Source organism: Propithecus coquereli, unplaced genomic scaffold (assembly GCF_000956105.1).
Source record: "Propithecus coquereli isolate 6110/MARCELLA unplaced genomic scaffold, Pcoq_1.0 Scaffold11, whole genome shotgun sequence".
Classification (NCBI taxonomy): domain Eukaryota; kingdom Metazoa; phylum Chordata; class Mammalia; order Primates; family Indriidae; genus Propithecus; species Propithecus coquereli.
This window is the reverse complement of record NW_012134969.1, coordinates 3,785,941-3,809,444: the sequence shown is the minus strand read 5'-3', so window position 1 is coordinate 3,809,444 and position 23,504 is coordinate 3,785,941. Positions and strand designations below refer to the sequence as shown.

General features: G+C 39.3%; 1 protein-coding gene across 1 annotated transcript in view; it reads right to left on the bottom strand.

Moving 5' to 3' along the window:
• DGKH (diacylglycerol kinase, eta) overlaps positions 1-23,009 on the bottom strand; it is a 174,771-nt gene extending 151,762 nt beyond the window's left edge. The window contains exon 1 of the mRNA XM_012648226.1: positions 22,818-23,009. Within this exon, the coding sequence (XP_012503680.1) occupies positions 22,818-23,009 (192 nt within the window). The remainder of the gene's footprint in view (positions 1-22,817) is intronic.
• Positions 23,010-23,504: the final 495 nt, after the last annotated feature.

Here is a 23,504-nt window from a genome sequence, read left to right as displayed (position 1 = left end):
GGCCAAAAGAATTGAGCTGTCTCCTATCCAATACAGCAGTCTGTCACACAGCCTGCAAATACCATAAGTAACAATTTTACTTGTCAAGTAATTTTTCAAAACTTATTTTAAGTTAGTGTCTTGGTGCCTAGAGACTTGGATTTTTAAATTAAATCACAGACTGAATGTTGAAAAATTTATTTACAAAAACCACTTGCACAGGCACAGTATTTACAAACACCATCTGGAATTTCCAAGGCTATGAGAGGATTACATGCAATGATCCAAAATGGAAAGTAGAATCACACTGAAAGTGGGCTCATATTAAAAGGAAAAGGCTATTATTGTATGAGATTTAAAGCTTACTGTATTATACGTTGTTTAAAATTGTTCAGGAGATTTAGTTCGTCCAAAAATAAAAATAGGAACGTTCAATTAGGAGCACAGAAATCAAGGATGGAATTAGGTAACACTGGTGGTGCTGAGGTGACAATGAGTTTGTAAAATGTAGATAGCAGTCTGAAAATAGGAAGGAGTAGGAGGAAGCTGCTGAAACAGGTAGCAGCCTGTGCTCGCCATGGTAACCATGATACCTCAATGAACATCCATCTTGGCACAAGGCTTAAGAAAGTGCCCACCTGCACCTTCCTTACATTTCAGTTAGTGGCTCCAGCAACCCATAGACATTAACAAATAACGTTTAAGTAGACTAAATAAGGAGGCAGCAGCAATGGGGAGGAGTCAACACATCTGCTAGGGGCTGAACTGTAAAGGGATTTCTGAAAGATCTGTAAATTTAAGGGAAGAGAACGACAGTATTTTATTTACAGAGTAACCATAGCGCAAAAATAATGGTGGTGGAAGTTGAGCCAAGTCCTTATTGCACTTTTACACTTAGATCTCATATTCACGGATGTCCTTGGACTCACTGATGTCCTTGCTCCCAAGAGACACACTTTCGTGATGAAGTAAATATTTTAGTTACAAAGTTCTTTCACTTTAGAACAGTGAGAAACAATGCAACAGCATGACCACCACAAATCTGCTAGCCCCAAAAGCCCTATTCTAATTGTATCATCAAATTGGAGGGATTATCACGCTTTCAAACACCACTAGAGGATTTATACCTGAACTTAACAAATTGAAGAAACATGACCTAAAGTAGGAAAAAGTACAAAGGAAACAGAAAGTATGACTGAAGCTCACTTGTACTTATTTAATCTGCATCATAATCCAACAAGATGAATCTATCTCAATTTTACAATTAGGAAACTGGGGCTCGAAGATGTTAAATAACTCTCTATTATACAATTAGTAAGCATAGCAGGCAGAAGGGCCTATTTGCCATAAAAACTCAAAAAATCTCCATAACCATGCATTGCCACTCTCATGCTCAATGTGAGACAAAGCACCAGGTAATACTCATTTCAAGAGTGGCGTATACTTTCAAATTTCAATTCTGTTTTCCCAACTGTTTTGTTAAATTAAATTACATATTTATTATAAGCAAGTCTCCAGCTTTTATTCAACATTAGATAACCACACCAGATAGTGAACAGCTAAAATTGTAGACGTGTTTTATTAATCTTTGTAACTTCAGCATATAAACAGGACCTGTGTTCAAGATGTTAGGGGATGGATGGATGGATGGATGGATGGATGGATGGATGGATGGATACTGGACAGTGAGCCTGTTTTGAAACATCATCTGCGTTAGGAAATATATGGGTACATTACAGCCTGTGTGCCGTGGTAGGGCAAGGATGCCTTTTTTGCCCTTCCATATGTACTGCTTCAAGTGACATCTTAATAATTATTTTAATATGTCACTGATAAATAAAAGGTTAACAGATATTTCCTTTAATTTATTCAAAGGAGAAAAAGAAGATGATATCTAGATGCTTTTCACAAATGATTTTGACTGAGAGACCTGAACTTTTATTGTCCTCAGGCTAGAGATTTTGATAAATGATGTGGAGATCTGACAGAGAATGAAGCTATAAAAATAACAGGGTTTAAAAATGGCAAAAAATCATATTCTGAAGAATCACTTAATACATCTAAGCTCACTCTTTTTTTAAAAAAAACACACATTACCCCCATAATAATTCTCTATGTCCAAAACATAAGACTGTAAATAGATCAGCTTCCTTCTTCATCTGTTAGCGAGTTTTCTACTGTGTACCTCAAGACCATGAGGACTAAAATGAAAAGAAAAATCTCTAATTCAAAAACACATACTTGATCGTAAGAGTACAGACAGAACTCAGTAAATTTTCTAATTCATCTTTCCTACTGTAGACAGTCTAACAAAAACACCATGGTAATTTCTGTGAAAACTCCTGAAAAAAGTTCCATGAATGCAGGGGACACTAAATAAAAGTGCTTTCCGGTGAGGGTAACAAAGTGCTCATAGCAGAGTACTTTGGAGAAAAGCCATTGTGCAGTTCAGTCCTGCTAGAGGGTAATCCTCCCCCTGCTGCCCTACTGTCGTCACTCACACTTCAAGATTCAGCTCAATGAGACCATTCTCTGGAAGCATTTCATATCTGCCCAATAGCGCCCTGTTTGCCTCTGTGACAGCACGCATCCGTTACCACGTGTATTTGTATGCGTGGCTGTGCATCATATACGGCTGCTCCTCGACTTACAATGGGGTTACATTCCCCATGAACCCATCGTAAGCTGAAACTACCATAAGTCAAAAAGGCATCTGATACACCTAATCTACCAAACAATCAGGGCTTAGCCTAGCCTACCTTAAACATGCTCAGAACACTTACATTATCCTACAGTTGGGCAAAATCATCTGACACAAAGCCTATTTTATAATAAAGTGTTGAATATCTCATGTAATTTATTGAACACTGTACTGAAACTGAAAAACAGAATGGCTGTATGGGTACTTGAAATATGGTTTCTACTGAATGCATATTGCTTTTGTACCATCGTAAAGTCAAAAAATCATAAGTCGAACTGTCCGAGGACCTTGTATATATATTTGTATACGTGGCTGTCTCCCCCATGATAAAAAAGGACTGCATTCTACTAATTTTATATCCCTAGTGCAAAATGAACCCTTAATAAATGACAAAGAAAAAATGTATCAATATGCAGCACACCCTGCTACAAAATCTTGAGAGTGTATTGGGAAGGACATTGATCTAAAATTTAATTACTCTTACCAAACAGACAAATATCCTTGCTCCCTGGAGTTTATATTCCAGCATTAGAAGATGGACATTAGAGAAAATAAATATACCACATAGTGTAATACAGATGGTGATCAGCGCTAAGGGTAAGAAGGAAAGGAAGTTTGAGCGTGCTAGGTTGGGAGGGGGGATTGCAATGCTGGATAGCATTGCCAGGACCGGTCTCAAGAAGGTGACATCTGAGTAGAGGGAGGGAGTTTTATTAGTTGAAGATACTTTTTTCTTTTGTTTAAAAACTCATCGGTTAAAAACATTATGTTCTATAAGATGTTAATTATAAACAGAACTCCCCCTCCATCACTCTGTCTAGGGTTTCATAATGAGATTTCACAATCTAGCAGTAAATTTGGAAACCACCTAAAACAAAGTTAATGGGAAGCCACTGCCTTCATGACAATGGGCAGATCTATATATTTCTTTGCAAGGCAATCATTTTTTTCTTATTCATCACAAAGTTTGTTTTAGATGCTGATTTTATTTTAAACATCAAACCTACTATGGTATGTCATCTATATTCTTTTAATATCAAGATAATAATTGGCCTCATTTAAGAACCAATTATGTTCCAGCCACTGTTCCAAATACTCATATTATCTCATTTAAATCCTCACGAGAACTCTACGAGGTAGGTACAATCACTGTCCCAATTTTAGAGATGAGACTAGGTTACAGAGATTTGGTAACTTTCCTAAAGTCACTTCAACAGCAAGTAAAATAACTGAGATTTAAGGCCAGGCCTTTTTCAAAAAACAAATTCCATGAACTTAACCACAACACTCTACTGCCTCAAAGGTAAGAACAGTTATGTTATACCACATTTCCATATACTTGCTCATTAACTGTTCACATGTAAACTTAATATGGAAAGAGACCTCACAACAAAATTTTTCTTCTAATTCAAACATTAAGCAATATGAACCCACAGGAGCAAAACACAGACCCTATTTTTAAAGACCATCTTGGGACTCTATTATATAAACATAGGGAGTGGTGGTGCCAGGGGTCATCACGATAGGGAGAAGGAAATAAAATGGACTGATAAAAACAAAAGTAAACCACATCCTTCTGTCTCTAAGAATATTTCTAGTCTCAGAATCGTTCCTTTTAAACTAAACCAACATAAAAGCAAGAAATGTACTATTGATTGCTAGATCAATTACAGCGATAATTAATAATTAAGCCGAAAGATTAAAAACTAATGTAAAGTGTTGGCGTTAGCACACACAATGATATCTACGTGTCCCTTCAAGCCTTTATGACCTTTCTGGGTAACAGCCATTATTCATAGACATGAACAGATTATCTCGAAGCCAAATGTGTTTGTCGAGGAGAAAAAAATGGTCTTCCTAATGAAATGAGTAATTCTGTGTTCTAACTTCAAAATTCTTTTTGTACATATTAATATGCTGAAAATCAAAACATAAGTTAGTGTCTATTCTGACAGAAGAGATTTTTTGATATACTATTTTGATTTGATGGGTTCTGAACTGATGAGTTTCAACTCAAATATTGGTTTTCCTTTAAAAGCGTAGAAATTAATGATATTTTTTCTTTAAAATAGTTTAACGTACAGTTGATTCTCATTATTTGCGGTCATTAGGTTCTATAAAGTCACTGCAACATTGAATTAGCAGATATTGAACCATTGCCCCTAGGGGAAATACAGGGTTACTTTCCTGCAAACCTCTGGTCACATCTTTGTCAACCAGTCAAAATAAAATCTTGTTTTATGTTTGCTTCTGTTTAAAGGGGAAAAAACATATATATATCTAAACAGAATAAATATACATTTGATTCATTAACATTGAACTCAGGGCCAACAGCGCTATAACTCATGCCTGAAAGAAGCTTGTCTAACAAATCTTTTTTCCATAAGGCACATCACAGCCTTCTTGCTTTCAGGAACACTACACAGCACTTCAGTACTAAACCTGGGGCCATTCTAAACAGTGAGCTCACCAAGAAAAAGCACAAACATGTGAAAAACATCTCCCTACACAGATCATGAAAGGACACTTGCTTACAGCATGAGCACTGAAACAAGAAGGCAGAGCATTACCAGGTTTAACCTCAGGTGAGAATGTGCATATGGGCAACTCAAATTTTTCACCACTTTATGCATATCCACGAAAGCACCACAAGTATTGGTTCTGGAGTGACAAATACATTTTAGTGAGTAGGCAAATTAGCAAATAGGGAAACCATGAATAAGAAGGATCGACTGTAAAAAATGTTAAGTACGTGCATGCAGTGTTTTTATTATGTGAAAAACAACAATAAATGTTGTGCTCTGTTCAATAATGTCAGCAAGTTGCATTAAAGATTGCCCAGCATCCGAAGGCATGACTTCTGACCTCACGGTGATACCAAGGCACCATTTCACTGATATTTGTCATTTGAGGTATGTCATCACTGATCTGGGTCATGCATTTTGTCTTATAATGTCAAAATGGTTTCTGTATGTGAGGCATTTCTAGTAGTCACACTTACACTGTTTCGGGGGCTGAAAGAAAGGAATTTTTTACAAAAAGGGTACGTCTTATCAAATGAGTTCCTGTTAGTATTCTGTCAGTACATTGTCAATTACTAAGTATTTTTTGTTCAAGTAAGTTTTATAACTGCTACCAATAGCCAAGGTTTTTTAGTATCAATATTTTCTTAAGAATTAATATTCAATTTATTAAAGACACAAATTAAAAATCTAGGTCAGCCTTAAAGTAAATTCGGTTTACAAGACAGATTATACTGTTTATAAATCTGGCAAATTTTAACAACTCTTTTTAGGGACTACTGATTTTTATTATAAATTTTAACCCTTTGCCTATCATAAAAATTAGGCTATGCAAACTTTATACTTTAACATCTTAATAATATCTTTATAGTAATCATGTTTATAAGTATAGATCACATTATAGGCTTTTTTATTGTTTATTTTTACAGAAATTATAAATGTTTGGATTATTGAAATATTATTATTCTTTTACATAGAAATGGAGAAATTAATGCATGCTGTGGATAATACCATTTATCTTTGATTATTCCAACAGAAATATTTAATCTACTTCTAGAAATATGACATACTGTGCCATCTATTTATTAGATCTGTTTTATTTAAAAAAAATGGGGTGGTGTTTGAATTCCTTTTGTATATGAGAATTCAAAATTTGTATTTGCATTTTTTGTAATATAATGGAATATATTTGAATTTAAAAACTAAAGTTTTTCTTATTATATAAGCAACATATTACCGGCAAAATAATGTTTTACTTGGAAATAAAGAGAAGTAAAGAATAAACACCCATAATTCCATAATGTAGTGAGAAGCCACTATATCTCTCTTATCTCCTACCATACCTATTTCAATGTCTGTGTATTTAAGTATGTAACAAAAAGGGGATCAGTGTCTACACATAGAATTGTAATCTCCTTTCTCTGCTTAATATATTGTATTGTCCATGTTAATATGATACAAATTAAGTAGTTTATTTTTTCATTTCTCTAACTCATTTAATACCTTCTGTCTGCCAGGCACTGTACACCTGATTGAACAGTGATTTTTTTATATGGATGCAGCATAATTCATTTAACTAACATTTTTTACTGGATATTTGTATCAGAAGGAACAAGAAGTATCTTCCTAGGTAAACACTGGAGCAGTAGGGAAATTATTTGCCTTATAAATTGGTTCATGACAAGTTTCAATATGTCAGGATTAATAAGCTTTTTCTTTCTGTTTTCTTCCTTTAGTGTTATATTTTAAAATTCCCTCCAACCCTGAAACTATGCAAATATTTGCCTATATTTATTTTAATACTTCTGTAATTAATTTATTATATTTTGATCTTTAACCCACCTGGAAATTATGTGGTCCATAGTATGAGGTAGGGATTGGGCTTCACATTTTTTTAACTAAATGGTGATCCAGTTGCCTCCAGAGGAATTATTGGAGAATCCATCTTTTTCCCTACTGATTTGAAATACTACGTTTATTGTAAAATATATTCTTATATGTATTCATGGTCACATTTCTGAACTTTTTATTCTGTGCCATTGACCTTTCTGTTTATTTCCATATCAGCCAAATTAAATTTTGTTGTTTCTTTGTGCCACGTTTTATCATCTGATTGGCTAACGACCTCTTCATTACTCTTGCTTCTCAATATGTAACTAAATATTATTTTATGACCTTTCAAGTCATTTTAGTAAATTAGCTAAAATTTCAACAGCAATTGCAGTTGTGTAAAATTTACAGCTAGATCGGGCAAAATGTATAGCATGCATGCAAATTCTTTTTGTCCCTCAGCAAAATTTCACGGTTTTCTTGATGTTTTGCACATTTCTTGTTAAGTTTATTTTTTACTTTTATCTCACTAAAAAAATTCTTGTAATATCATTTAAGTTTATAAAAGTCTCTTCCTATAAGCTTGCGTTTTAATTTTTTAAATTATGGTAAAATATAATGACATTTACCACCTTAAACATTTTTAAGTATACGGTCAGTGGCATTAAATACAATCACACTGTTGTGCTACCATCACCACCATCCATCCACACAACTCTCTCATTTTGTAAACTAAAATCCAATACCCATTAAACAATTACTCCCCATTCTCCCATTCCCCAACCCCTAGCAACCACCATTCTTTCTGTCCCTGTGAATTTGAAAACTCTAAGTACCTCATATTAGTGGAATCACACAGTATTTGTCCTTTTATGATTGGCTTACTTCCCTTAGCATAATGCCCTCAAGGCTCATTCATGTTGTAGCATGTGTTAGAATTTCCTTCCTGTTGAAGGCCGAATAATATCCCATGATATATGCATACCACATTTTGTTCATCTATTGATCTATCAATGAACACTTGGGTTGCTTCCACTTTTTGGCTTTTGTGAATAATGCTGCTATGAACATGGTGTGCAACTGCTCCATAATTTTAATGTTTTATATATTACATGATCACACTATATATGGTTAACATTTAAGAGCACATCAAGCTCCCCAGGCTTTTGCAGCCTATGGATAAACACAGGGTCACAATGATGACAATAATCCACACTTTACTGGTTATTTCCCTTACTTACTCATATGGCACCCCAGTCCTCCTTCCTTGCCCAAATACTTCCCAAGGAATGTCTCACATATGCTTATATTTGCTTTCCCCACCACCACCATCTTCCCCCCAAGCACCCGTGACTCACCTGTTCACTCCAGACTCTCAATTACCCCACACACACAGGGGCCCTAAGGTAATAATGCCATATAGTGATTTTTTCCTGTCCTTTCATTATATCCACTCTCCTGTTGCATAGAAAAGGAGAATGAAGGAGTTGATCCAACAAGCTAGAGTGCTTCTTCTTTAAGAAGAGGAGGAAAAAGATCACGAATCCTCAAATGGTAATAATTTAGAACTGTTGTGACATATATGGATGATGATAAGGTAGAAGTGTTTATTACCAGAGGAAGGTTGAATCTCCGTCCACATTCTTCCCTTCCTACGGTGGAATTTTAACTGGATCCATGATAAAATCTGTCTTACTTCTCAGATGATACCCAACCTATAAAAAGGTTTACAATCAAACAGCTCTGGTTTCTGGCTTGCCAAAGGCAGAACGAAGCATGGGAATCCTTTCCCTGTGGCTGGAAGGTTTCACTAGCACCTCACTCACTTGCATCCTTCCGGCGTACAGAGGCGCCTGATTGGAAAAAGTGCCATTCGCATCAAGGTTCTTGAATGTTCTTGAATGTTCTTGAATTTCCTGTACACCAGGCACGCGCTGAGGACTTTCTCTCTTCAATCCTCACGACAGCCTTCTGAAGTTTACATCTAAGGAAACTAAGGCTTGGAGAGGTTCTGTAACTTGCCCACTAAGAGCCGGAACTGGGACTCGTGTGTTATTTCATGCACATAAGTATGTTTTTTTTTTTAAATTCCACACCAGATTTATTTATTTCTTTGGGGAACTTTCTTTTTCCTGTTCTACATAAAATACTTTATGAAAGGAGGGACCCAAGCTGTGCATTCATGATGTAGAGACTTTCTTAGCAAGAGCTATTATCAATGCATCTCGAAAGCATATTTAAAATAATTAAAACTATACAGTTTCTTTTCATAGTCTTTCCTTTTTAAACTTTCTTGATTAAAGTTTAATCCTTGGACTTAATCTTTGCCAAAATCTTCTCTTCTACCCCTCCGAGGTCAGCAGCTTGGTCCCGTGGTCCCGACGCAAGTGGTCACTCTTTACCCCACGTAAATTCCAGAGCTTGTCACTGTATCCACCCCCTTTGTATCTGCCCTCACTCTCCCTGTCCCTTCTTGCCCGGCCACACTCAGTCAAACCACGGCTCTCCGCTTGCTCCACTGCCTGCACTCACACAGCCGAACCTGCTCCCAAAGCCAGGCCAACTGTGCTTCCATTATATTCATGGTCAGCCGCCTCAGATGTGCCTCAGATGCAGCTAGATGTTTACACTGCATTTCTCTAGTCCATTTTCTCTTTCCCACTCCCCTGTTCAGGCGTTCATACCTTTCCTCGGTCCTCAGTTTCCAACACCTTCTCCCTCCACTTGACTCTCAGCTGATGACCTAGCTTCCTATTCTACTGAGAAGATCGAAGTAATCAGAAAAGAGTTTCCAGGAGTGCCAGCCCCTGCATCTACCACATACTATGAATAAACTGTGACCAGCTCCCAGGGCGGCCCAGCTCCTCCCAGGATCCCACCCTGCCTCACATACAAGGACACTGCTCCAGTCATTCTCCTCTCTTCTGCATCACTTAGTCTTCTCTCTCAACTGGACCGTTCTTCTCGGCACACAAACATACTCTTCTTCCTTCTGAAAAAATCATTTTGCTTAAAATAATCCCTCACTTGACCCCTAGATCACTCTCGAGCTATTGCTTCATTTCTCTCCTATCTTTTAAAGGGTTTGTTTTAACCACTCAGGCGCAGTGGTTCACGCCTGTAATCCTAGCACTCTGGGAAGCTGAGCAGGGAGGATCTCTCGCGCTCAGGAGTTGGAGACCAGCCTGAACAAGAGACCAGCCTGAATAAGAACAAGGCCTCTATTTTCTAAAATAGAGGTCTGAAAATAGAAAAATTTTCTAAAAATAGAAAAATTAGCAGGGTGTGGTGGCACAAGCCTATAGTCCTAGCTACTTGGGGAGGCTGAGGCAGGAGGATCACTTGAGTCTGGGAGTCTGAGGTTGCAGTGAGCTACGATGTACTGCACTCTGGCCAGGGCAGCAGAGTGAGACTCTATCTCAGAAAATTGGAATTAAAAAGGGGGAGGGGGAGACGGTTCTTATAGATGCTGATTTTATCTGAAAAATCAAACTTGCTATGAAACAGTAACTGTATTCTTTTAATATTAATATGATAACTAGCATCTATTAAGGGCTAATTATGTGCTAACCACTGTGCTAAAATGTCAAGGAAATTATCATAGCAACCTATTGGCTGTCCTCTCTGACTCCTCTGACTTTTTTTCCCTGCTACTCACTTCCCTCTCTCTCATTCACTTCATCCACCTCCGGCCTCCTAACATTTGCTCTCAGAGGTGTCAGGTATGTCTCCAGCTCAGGGCCTTTGCACTTGCTGTTCTTTGTGCTTGCTCTGATCTTCCTCCAAACGGGCCTCTCTCCAAAAAAGAAAAAAGGTCCAGATACACTGTGCTAGTAAGTTTTCCAAGTATCCCTGCCAAGATCTTTAGAGGGGTCCATGAGGTCAACACTATTTTCACCATAATCCTAAAACATACACATCTTTTAATATTCTGCAATGTGCTCATAAAGCTCTACATTTTTTCAAAAACCTGGCTGTAGAACCATTTTATCATTTTTTATTAGAGCCACAAAGAAACATCATTCTTCCTCTTTCCATACTAGCTAAGAATATATCACTCACCCTCTCTTATCAATTGCACCTGAATAAATAATTAAAAACAACAGATAACCCGAGATTCTACAACACTTTGAAAGTATTTCAGTAGACACCTAGTTTAACAGAATAGTTTGGAGTACATGCCATTTATTCAATCTTCAAAAATAATTTGGATTTTACGCCTGGGGTTAGCCATAACTAAAACCTCCTTACTTAAATCTCCTACATAACTGCTGTCACAAAGATGAAGTTTGGATTATGTCCAGACCTCACAAGGTAGACATTATAAGGACACCTTCCATGTGTTACAATGTAGGTGAGGGGAATGTCTACTTCATCCCTCACCCCCACCCATGCGAAAGACTGATAGAATACATTTCTTTGGTTCCCCCAAAAAAGGCTAGAAAAGCTGCTTCCCCCTAAACTCTAGAGGGGTTTTTTGCCACCAATGATAAAATTTTATAACTGATCTTGTTGCTTTGGCTGCCAGAAAGCTTGGGACCAAATTTACAGCTCATCCTTAACTAGACAGCACACCCTTCTCTATATATCATTAATCTGCTGACCTTCCTCTTGGTCCTCTCCTATCTATATTCTACCTAAGCTTGACACACAGTATGGAATATAAGCCACTTCAAATATTTTGAGGAATATAGGGAAATAATAGTATATAAAAATAAATCAGAGAAATAGGAAAGGGGGGACATTTCAGATGGATAAAATAACACATGCAAACACTTGGGCAGATGAAAATGCCTGCCTTACTTTGGGAACAGAGAAGAGTTTGGCATAGTTGGCCAAGAGGATGACAGTGACAGAAAACACAAGTGGAATACTATGGCATTCGCTCTACGGGGTGCTCTGAGCCCAGACATCTGCCTAAGTCATGTCACTTCACGGAGATCTCTGTTCAAATATTACCTTATCAAAGAAAGTCCATCCTGGATCAATTTGACCAAAATACTTTACACACCAGACACACTACTCCATCACTCTCCATTTACCCTTTTATCTTCCTCCACTATGAACACCTGCTAGATTATATAAATTTGTCTGTTTATATGTTTATTTAACTTCTCCCTTGATAGAATATAAGCTCTATAACACCAGAGCTTTTTATATTATTTTACCATCTCAGCATCTAGAATAGTACTCAATAAATACTAGTTGAATGAATAGAAAGGCAGTTTAGTATCAAGTTGAGAAAGACCTAATAAGCCATGATAAGAAATTTCAGACTTGATCCCACTAGTAATGGGCAATGTCTAAGACCTTATGCAAAATGTATCATGTATAATACTTCTCTCTTTTAGAGAGATAACCCTGGCAGTGGAGTAGAGAATGGACCAGAGAGGAAATCCATGGCAAAAATCCAAATGACAGATAATGAAAGATAAATGGGTAAGCATTAGTTAGGTTTAAGGTAAGCAGCAAATGGAAAGGGTGAGATGAATTCATGAGAGATAGTAATACACACAGCAAAGGGACAGTCTATCATAATAGTTCAAACAGGTCACTTGATAGCTGTGTGACCTTGGGCAAGTTACTTATGTAATCTTTGGTTTCCCCATTTCTAAAATGGAAGAGAATAATTGTACTTACAGTTTTATGATAAGAATTATATAAGACAATGTATAAAAATACGGAATTGACCAAATTTGGCGACCGCTGACAGTGAGTGAGTTCCATAAAGATAGGGACTGTGTCTGTTTTATACGTGGCTAAATCCCCAGCCCTAGTACCCTGTCTAGCCATGGCTGGCACCAAATGGATATTCACTGGAAGCAAATGAATTAATGATTATGATTAGCAAGACAAAAGGTCAAGGTTAACTAAAAGGCAATTCCTTTTACAGGATATAAAAGTTGTGGGACAAACTTGGCCGGGTGCGGGGAACCTGCACAAATCTGTTCAGTTTGAGAACACTGAGGCTGAGATGGCTATGGACCCACTACAGGAAATGCCAAGTAGGCACTGGACCTATTGGCGCAGATCTCAGGAGAGAAGTGCAGGTTAGAGAAAGACTGATGGAGCTGGTAGTCAAAGTCTAACCTCATTGATCAGATCAACTAAGGAAGAGGCAAACAGAGTTAAAATAAGACTCCTAGGACACAAAAACATTTGGCAGTAGGAAAAGGAATCAGGGATAGAGGCTGAGAGGCAGTAACAAGGCAATAAGAAAGATAAGAGAACTTTGAAGTTTGAAAGCAAAAGAAGATATGAGAAGAAAATGGCCAACAGCATCCAAATTGGCAAGAAATGGTTGACTGAAAACTAGAGACTACTGGATTTTAGCAATTAAATTATTAAGGACCTTTTCAAAAGAAGTTTCATGAAGTGGTTAGGGCCAAAGCCAGATTGCAGTGCACTGAGGGGTAAACAGAAGTTGAAGAAGGTCAGACAAGGAGGATCTGAGAAAGATCATTTCAGGAAAAGGTAAATCTGGCCATGAAAGCTCCCAAAAGCCAACCTGGCCAATTATTTCCACCACCACCTCTAAGTGGTCATTCATTCTCATTATTTTTTCATACAACACTTAAACAGTCAACAAAGCATAGTGGTCTATATACACTACTGATTAAATTATTTAAAAACTACATATATCAGAAGTAACTGAGTTATCAGCATTTTATACCAATTTTTAAAAATAATTTCAATACTTAGGGATACAAAAGTGTATTTCTTTAACCATCATTACTACCCTACCAGGTAGGAATCACTATATCCAGTTTGCAAATGAGAAATTCACAGTTCAGAAAGAAGTGTATTGGAAAGAGCATGCGAACTGCTGTAGCAAACAATGCCCAAATCTCAGGGACTTAACACAATAAAGGTCTATTTTCCCATCATGTCACAATCCAATGTGGCTAATGGGGGTCAGGGAAGGAGCACAGAGGGCTCTGCTCCATAAAGTCATTCAGGGATCCAGGCTCCTTCCTCTGGAAGGAGATAATCTACATCTGTCTGGCAGGTGGAGGAAGAGATAGAGAATGGAGAGTCCCACAAACAGCTTTAGAAGCTAAATGACAGACACCACTCTCACCTATATTTCACTAGCCAGAACTGTTAAACAGCCCCATCTATCTGCAAGAGGAACAGAAGTCTAATGGTGGGCCAAGAAGAAAAGGAGAAACAGATATTGATGAGCACAGCATTCTCTGCCCCATTAAGTAACATGTCTGAGGTCACCCAACAGTACATGAAAGAGCTGAGACTCAAACCCAACACTACCTAGCCACTCCCACGAACCTTGATATTCTATGCTGCTGCTCACTTTATTTCATTGATTCCACCCCCGATTTTAGCATTTCTCCACATGACAATGACAACAGATGGTTTATATTCCAAGAATTCAATATTACTGTAGAAATATATCATGTGTACAGTAAGTCCTCACTTAACATTGCCAATACATTCTCAGAAACTGCAACTTCAAGCAAAACAATGTACAGCAGGTCCCCAAATAATGTTTTCATTCAACGTCTGTTCATTTTAACACTGATGAGGAAAAAGAGTTGATTTCAGGCCAGGCGCGGTGGCTCATACCTATAATCCTTGCACTCTGGAAGGTCGAGGCAGGAGGATCACTTGAGGTCAGGAGTTCAAGACCAACTTGAGCAAGAGCTAGACCCTGTCTCTACCAAAAATAGAAAAAATCAGCCAGGTGTGGTGGCATGTGCCTGTAGCCCCAGCTACTCGGGAAGCTGTGGCAGGAGGATTGCTTGAGCCCAGGAGTTTGAGGTTGCAATAAGCTATGATGATGTCACTACACTCTAGCCTGGGTGACAGAGTGAGACTCTTGTCTGAAAAAATAAAATAAAAAAAACTGGTTTCGTTATTCATCATTTAAAGTCACAGTTTCCAAGAACCTATCAACAATGTTAAGTGAGGACTTAGGGTATATAAATATGTATTTTTTTCATCTTTTCGTTTTCTAAGCTGCAATTTCCCTTTACAAATCAATGGTTTTAGTCTTCCATGGGGCATACACACAGGCATAAACTTTAAGGGGCCTCTTTTAAGCCCAAACAAGCTCGGGATGAACAAACCCCAGGCTAAGAACCCTTCTCTATGGTATCTTACCTTTGACACCATTAACTCACTTCCAACTTTCTACCTGCTTCATCCCACCTCCCCCATCCCCCACCCCCGCTATAGCCCCCCTGCCCTCTTCCCTGTGTCTTTGCAGCTACTGTTCCTTCTGCTTAGACTGCTCCTCCCCCAGAGGTCCACATGGCTCATTGACTGAGATCCCTTCCCACTCCACCTCCACTCACAGCCCCGCTTTATTTCTCACTACAGCCCTTCTCACTTTCTCCTGTACTGTGCATTTTACATATTTATGAGTTCATATATCCCCCCTGCATTAAAATGTGAGCTCCGTGAAGGCAGAGAGTTTTGTCTATTTTGCTTACTGCTCTAGCCCTGGCACCTAAAACAGTGCTTGGAACACCATAAATATTTTTTTGAATGAGTGAACTGAGGGAAAAGAAAAGAGTAAAACTGAGAAGGAGCACAGGGGAAGATGCGTGATGTTGAAAATGTTCTCATTCCGGGGCTGGATTCACAGGTGTTCATCTTACCATTGTGCTCTGCAAACTACAGAGACAGTATATATCCTTATGAATACCAAATATTATAATATTACATAGTTTTCAAGTACTACAATCCAATTCGAAATGGTATGTCTGCTCAACAAACTCTTGCACCTTTTCTTATCTAAATAAAATAGTCAGATGGAGAAAACTAGGCCAAAAAAAAAAAAAAAAACACCCGTCCATTTTCATTCCTTAGCTAGGTAAAAATAAATTTTACTCATCTTTTCTCCTCAAATATGTCTTAATAGGCCACATGGAAAATTACTTTACATAATTCTTTTTAAAGCTATATCATGACCTTTTAAAAATAGCATTTTACCTTATAGAAGTGAAACTGTTTTCTTTGAAAACCTATTGAAGAGTTAGGTACCCACAAGTATTTTCTTCTAAAACAGTCCTTCTAAAGATGTTTTTTGAACGACCTGATGATTTTTGTCAATTTTAATTAAAATTAATACAAATTTTGGCTGAAGTTTTTTACTCCAAAACCCACTTTTCAAATGTATACTCGTATAGTTGTCACTAAAAACATAGGATTCAAATGGCAAAAAGGCATTTGTGAAATCGAAAACATTGATGAGAGATGATACTCATCGATTAAACAAATTCATAAGGGCAGGCAGAGGAAGGAAAGAGGAAGAAAAGAGGGGAGAAGAAAAGGGAAATTTGAGAGGGAAGGGAAGGGAGAAGGGAGAGAGGCCGAGAGAAGCATGCAGCACACACGTTTGCATGCTGTGGATTAAAGTTTCACAGCTCAAGAAGTTACCGCCCCACAGAAAGCAAGGCATTTGGAACACATCCACTGGAATCCACTGTGTGAGGGACATGGGTCCCGTAGTTAGATAGCCTGCTTTTGAGTTCCAGCTCTGCCATTTACTCAGCAGATATTCCAACTTGGTCTCAGTTTTATCGTTTGTAAAATGTAGGTAATTTTATGCCACGGGTAATTGGGATCATGTATATAAAACTGTTCTGCAAACAATAAAATGCTAAATAGAAAGATATTTTTAAATTTCTGAATTAAATGCACCAAGCCTATATTTAAAAAAATCTATTACACTAAATTACATTCTGGTGGTCTGAAAAAGTGCTGGTACTCAGATGGCACAGTAAGACGGTAAGAGATTCCAGCTCCACACATGATAAAGTTAATCAGATTTCCCTGGTATAAAACAAGAGCCTAACAGTCTTCCAAATAGCCTCATAACAAAAAGCAGGAGAGAGGGAATTATGACCGTATATGTTCATTTGGGGGGAAAAAACAACCATATAAAATAGAAACGATGTACATTAAATCCTAAATTAAAGCTAGTACCGATAACAGTTGTTGACCATTTTAAGCCACTTAACCAAATCAAAAATACAAATGTGTTTCAAGTGACTAAACAGGCACAGGGTAAAATACTCAATACCCAACAAAACCAAACAAATTTACCAAGGGAGACCGTGATGTACTAACATGTTACGGTCTTTTTCAAAGGTCTATTCTTAGATGTAAAACAAACTCTCTTTAATTAAATCCTTGGCTTATAAACACATTTCCTGAGTAAGTAAAGCCTAATGAATCCAATATAAGTGAAACACTGTACCCTGGAAACAGAAAGGAGCCCCGAGTCCTTTATAATATCAGTTTCATATAATCTTTCACCACTTCACCACAATAGCAAACGTACAGCCCTAAAGTAAGTGAAAGCTTTCTAAATTTAGATACTTTCAAATAATGCATCTTAAGTTATAGGTAAAGGTTTAGTGAATTATTTATTATGTCTCTTATCTTTAATAATGGGATATCATGTTTAACTTGTAATCAAAATGGAAAGAAAGCTGTTATACCATATATTACTGTACTGAGAGTCAGAGTTTCCAGTCTATATTTAGTTCACATTAAAATGGAAGCAAAGACGCAAACCAAGCTAAAAATAAAATGTTCTACAAAGATGAGATTTTTAAAATGGATTGAAATCTAGCTTTATTTGGTCCCTTGAACGCTGATCGTATTTAGCAGCACCTTAACTTTGCAATGCTTGGCAAATCTAACTATACCATCTTTCAAATTCTAGAATACGGGTCAACAAACTACAGCCTACAGACCATATCCATGGGCCATATCCTGCCAGTCACCTGATTTTATTATAGTCAATGGGCTAAGAGGTTTTAACATGTCTAAATGGTTTTTTAAAAAAAAAAAAAAAGAAAAAGAAATAATTTTTTTTTTTTAAGACAGAATCTCACTCTGTCACCCCGGCTAGAGTGCAGTGGTGTCATCGCAGCTCATCACAACCTCAAACTCCTAGGCTCAAGCCATCCTCCTGCCCCAGCCTACCGAGTAGCTGGGACTACAGGCACGTGCCACCACACCTGGCTAAATTTTTCTATTTTTGGTAGAGACAGGGTGTCGCTCTTGCTCAGGATGGTGTGAAACTCCTGGCCTCCAGTAATCCTCCTGCCCTGGCCTCCCAGAGTGCTAGGATTACAAGTGTGAGCCACCTCGCCTGTCCAATAATACTTCTTAACACATGAAAATTATGTGCAATTCAAATTTCAGGGTCCTTAAATAAAATTTTATTGGAACACAGCCACACTTAAGTATTGTCTACAGCTGCTTTACACTACAGTGATAGAGTTGAGTGATTTTTTTTCTTTTTCTTTATTAAGGTATAATTGACAAAAATTATATATATTTATGGCATGTGACATGGTATTTTGACATATGTATACACTGCAAAATGATTAAGCTAATTAACATATCCAACACCTACTTATTTTTTTGTGGTGAGAACATTTATGATCTGCTCTCTCTGCAATTTTCAAAAACATAATATTCTATTATTAATCATAGTCAAAATGCAGTAGAATAGAACTTAATCTATTGTTCTTCAGAATAAGTTCCAGAATGTATTCATCCTGTCTAACTGAAACTTTGCACCCTTTGACCAACATCACTCCACCTTCCCATCCCCTCCCTTCTAGCCATCATTCTGAGCTGAGTAATTTTGACAGAGACATTATGGCCCACAAAACTTAAACTACCTATTGTCTGGATCTTTACAGAAAAATTAGCCAACTTCTGCCCTAGATGAATCCGTCATTTGAGATATCTTTCTGCTCATCACCTATCAAAATGTAAAAGTTCCTATTTGCCTCTCATTTCACTCTGAATTTTCGAACAATAAACCTGTCAATATTATTTTATTTTCATTTCTTAACACTCTTCTGGCCACGTTTCTGTTTCCCATCCTGTTTAGATCATTACCTAATTTCAGTGTTTCCACCCAGAACTGTAGCTAAACATCTTAAATGATATTTTCTAATTTATTCTGTTTCTACTTTAAATGCTGGATATGAACCACCATGACCCACGTGGGCTACCTACCACCTACAATCTGAAAAATGCTGAGCAAGTCTTCCCGGTCTACTGTTCTTAGGGTTCGTGTGAAAAATAATGTTTTAATTGCACAAATTGCATCTAATAAGGCAATGAAAAACACAAACCAGTATTTTCATATACTGTCTTACCATAAAGGTACAGGAGTTTATTTATACATCCTTTGTGTTAAATTAAAACCAAGATACCAACTGAAGAATGTTATCATTATTCTTACTGAGCTTAAAGAGATGTTTTAATCCAGACATAATGTTGTTGCAGAGTTCTGAATATCGTTTCAGTGTTTAGGTATGTTTTACCTAAACTTAGAGTCTTATTTATGACTATACAAAATTAACTGTAAGAAGACATGAATGTCAAAAAAAAATGAGAACACAATAAACCTACTCAGGAACTATTTTTGACACATGAAGCTTCAAGATCTTAGCCAAGATAACTCGATGGCAGAAATAGTCATTTATTTACATTATTTTGTTTACAGTGGTTGAACAATCCTAGTCTCCAAGCCTGACCAAGGTTCTTCCAGCCATTCCTATAAAACGAAAGATTATAGTAATCATGGGCCAACAAAAAGCATACCAGGCCTCCTGCACACTGATGTTCAAAACCCAACTGGTCTGAGTTGGTATCAGTGCTGCTTCAAAATGTCTCATTCTCAGTAAATACCTGTAAAATTCTCTATACCAATATCACTGATGCAAAAATCTACAAACTCAGGGATAATAGGGAAGGGTAAAGAGGAAAAAGAGATATGACGAGTACTACAGCTCTCTATTGGCTTTCCCATAGCAGCGCCGCTTTCACGTTGTATCTAAGCAACTTTTTGCCTTTGGGAAATAAAGGTAGCCATAAAATCATCTAGTGTTTAGCAGCTGGGTAGCTAGGTGAGACCACCTGAAATTCCACTTAGCTGCTACAGAGAAAGGAAAAAAAAGTGAAAAACAGAAAGATTAAAAATAGTAGAAAAGACAGCAAGGACACAGAAAGAAACCAGGAAAAAAATGGAAAATGAAAAGGGGAACAAAAAGTACACAATATGGGGATGTGATGAGCGTTCTAAAATATACAAGAGGACTTTATTAAGTCACACTAATTTTAAAGGCACACCAGTCCTATTCTTTATTTAAAAAGTCATCACATCCATTATAAAAAAGCTGAAATTACTGTGTTGTCTTAAAACAACCATATTTCTGTCCATAGAGAACTGGTTAATTAAATGATGATATACCATATTAGGCTGAACCATAGGAAATTTTCCTTATTTGATCAATTTTGACCTACTGACGAAGCAATTTCATATAGCTCAGTCTAACATCATTGAAAAGAATGTGGTAGATACATACACACCATTAGAGAAATGATCTCCATATTATATCTCCAAACAAGACACAAAATGCTTACAGAATGTTCACATTAGCACTTTATTAAGAAATATTCATATATAGATTTTGGATCCATAGTAGATTTTTATAAAGAAATAGATATCCATATATAATAATTTATATATACATACACACACACACATACACATACACTTGTGCATAGAAATTTCTGAAGGCACACAAAGAAAATGTCAACAATGACTGCCTCTTCAAAGTGAGACCAGAGGTCTGGAGTGGGAAGGTTATTTTTCATTGGCTACCCTCCCATCATTCTCTGCTACTGTTTGAATGCTTTATATGCATGTATTACTTTTTCAGTTAAGAAAAAGTCTACTCTGGAAGGCCGAGGTGGGAGGATTGCTTGAGCTCAGGAGCTTGAGACCTGGCTGAGCAAGAGTGAGACCCCATCTCTACCAAAAATAGAAAAAACTAGCCGGGCATGGTGGCACATGCCTGTGGTCCCAGCTACCTGGGAGGCTGAGGCAGGAGGATTGCTTGAGCCCAGGAGTTTGAGGTTGCTGTGAGCTGGGTTGATGCCATGGCACTCTAGCCCAGGCAAGAGAGCGAGACTCTGTCTCAAAAAAAAAAGAAAAAGAAAAAGAAAAAGTCTGGACATTTTTCAAATACCACAATTAAGTTAATGTCTCCTACTAATATTCAAATTATTAAAAACATTAACCAGTACTTACAACAAAGAACACTTCAAATAAGGTAATTACTTAAGTTAGCGGCCTTTTTTTACTCCAAACCTAAACTGCCTACCCAACAGTTTTACGATCCTAAGGATCTTAAAGGAAACTAAAATAAGTACTACCTATGTTTTAATGATAATATTCATATAGATGAAGCATTATATGTAAGTATGTACTACAGGTTTAGCATCCCTAATCTAAAAATCCAAAATCCAAAATGCTCTAAAATCCAATACTTTTTGAGCATCGACGTGATGCCACAGTGGAAAATTCTACACTCTACCTCAGGTGACTAGCCATTGTAAAAAGGCAGTCAGAACTTTGCTTCATGCACAAAATTATTAAAAATATTACATAAAATTCCCTTCAGCCTATGTATATAAGGCGTATATGAAATACAAATGAATTTTGTCTTTCGATTTGGGTCCCATCCCCAAGATATCTCATTATGTATATGCCAATATTCCAAAATCCAAAAAATTCCAGACCCTGTTCTGGTCCCAAGCATTTTGGATAAGGGATATTCAATCTGTACATACACGTAGTCATTCATTTAAGAAATATTTTTGACCTCTATGTGCAACTCATTCTGCTGAAGTCCCTATGTATACCTACGCACAAATGCTTTATAAAGAAAAAGTATATATACACATAAATATGTAAGCATGTGTATATGTGTGTGTATAGGAGTGTGTGTGTGTGCCACACACACCATTCCAGGCTGCTATTCAACCAGGACTGAAGATGCCACTAGTAATCACAACCTGTCAGACCTAGAGGCCCTTTGGTGCATCTTCAGGATATATAAGCAAGAACTGCTAGTGCTGTTTTAAAAATGACTAGGTTTTGAGCTGATCCTACAGCCTACCTCTCCCCCAGGTGCTCCCATCTTACACACCTATGGAGGCGATCAAGAGAGTATTTGTCTTTTTTAATTATCTGGATCATAACTGAAGACTGGAAACGGGTAGATAAATTTAACAGTTCTCTTTCTATAGATTCCCCTGCTGCCCTCACCTTCTTGCCTGAGAATTAGTGCATGTGACGTACTGATGTAACTGATGAAGTTTGCGCCACGCAGGGTGCGGTTCAACAGCGAGCACCATTTACCGCTGACATTGCCCCTCGGCTTCTGCCTGCCAGGTGGCAGCAGGAGGCAGAGGGGCGGGAAAGGTGTCGCCTCCAACCCACCCGCTCACAGTGGGCCAAGAGAGGGGCAGACTGCTGCCCGCGGGACGGGAAGGCAGCACGGCTCACCGCACGCAGCTCTGGCCGGTCGGCCTGCACACGCGCACACTCTACCGAACGGCAGGGAGGGAAAAAATAAAACACTTCTTTTGAGTTCCCTAAGTGGGAACTCGCAACTGCGCTTCAGCTTTTTCCCACGCTCCTGCCGAGCCGCCGGTTCAGGACTCCTCCGCCCCTGCCAGGCAAGCCCACCCGCGCCGCCTCCCGCGCGCCCGCCGGGAATCCCTCGCCTCAGCGCCGCGGTCCAACTCCCGGCGCTCCGCCCCCGGGCCCGCCCGCCCCGCGCCCCCGCCATCCCCGGGATCGTCCGGCGCCCGCCCCGCCCCGCGTACCCACCTTCCTCCGGACCGCCCCGCGCGCGCCCCGCGCCCCAGGCGCCCTCACTCCCGGCCCGCCGCCTCCAGCTCTGCAAGCTCACCCAGGCCCGCCTCCCCCGCCTCACCTTGGTCCGGATCTGCCCCGAGGTGGACACTTTGCGGATCAGTTTCTGGGGTCCCTCTTGCTCCGCTTCGCTGTCGGACGAGTCCTCTCCCGGCCCCGCCGAGGTAGCGGCTGGGGTGACCACGGTGCCTGTCCCGGCGGCCGCTCCTCCAGCGGCGCCCGGAGGGTGGTGCTGGCCGCCGGCCCCGGCCATCCTCTCCGACTCCTGCAGGGACACAGCACCGCCCGGCGGGGGCGGCGGCGGCGGTCAGCGGGTGGGCTCTGCCCGACCGGGGCCCGGAACCCCGTGCCCAGCCGCCGCCGCCGCCGCCATCTTCCGCTCCCCCAGCCACCCCCGCAGGGGGAGGGTCGCCAAGGACCAGACGCCCTCCGGCAGAGGCCCTCCGGCCTCCTTTGCCCGGTTCCCGCCAGCGCGGCGGCCGCGGTGGGGCCCCGGGATCGCGGACCCCAACCCGCCTGGGACCCCTGCGCACCAAGCCTCGGGATGTTTTGGGGTACCTGACCCAGCATACCACCAGCGCGGGTAGAGGGGACTGGGGTAACAGAGGAATTGGGGCAGTCTCCCACCCACTCCCTCTACGGTCTGGGTCCGCAGATGGGCGGGAGGGTGAGGGAGACAGGAACCCTCTGCAGCCAACCCGGCCACAGGTCTGGCCGTGGCGATGCTCCCACCCTGGGTTCTGGGCAG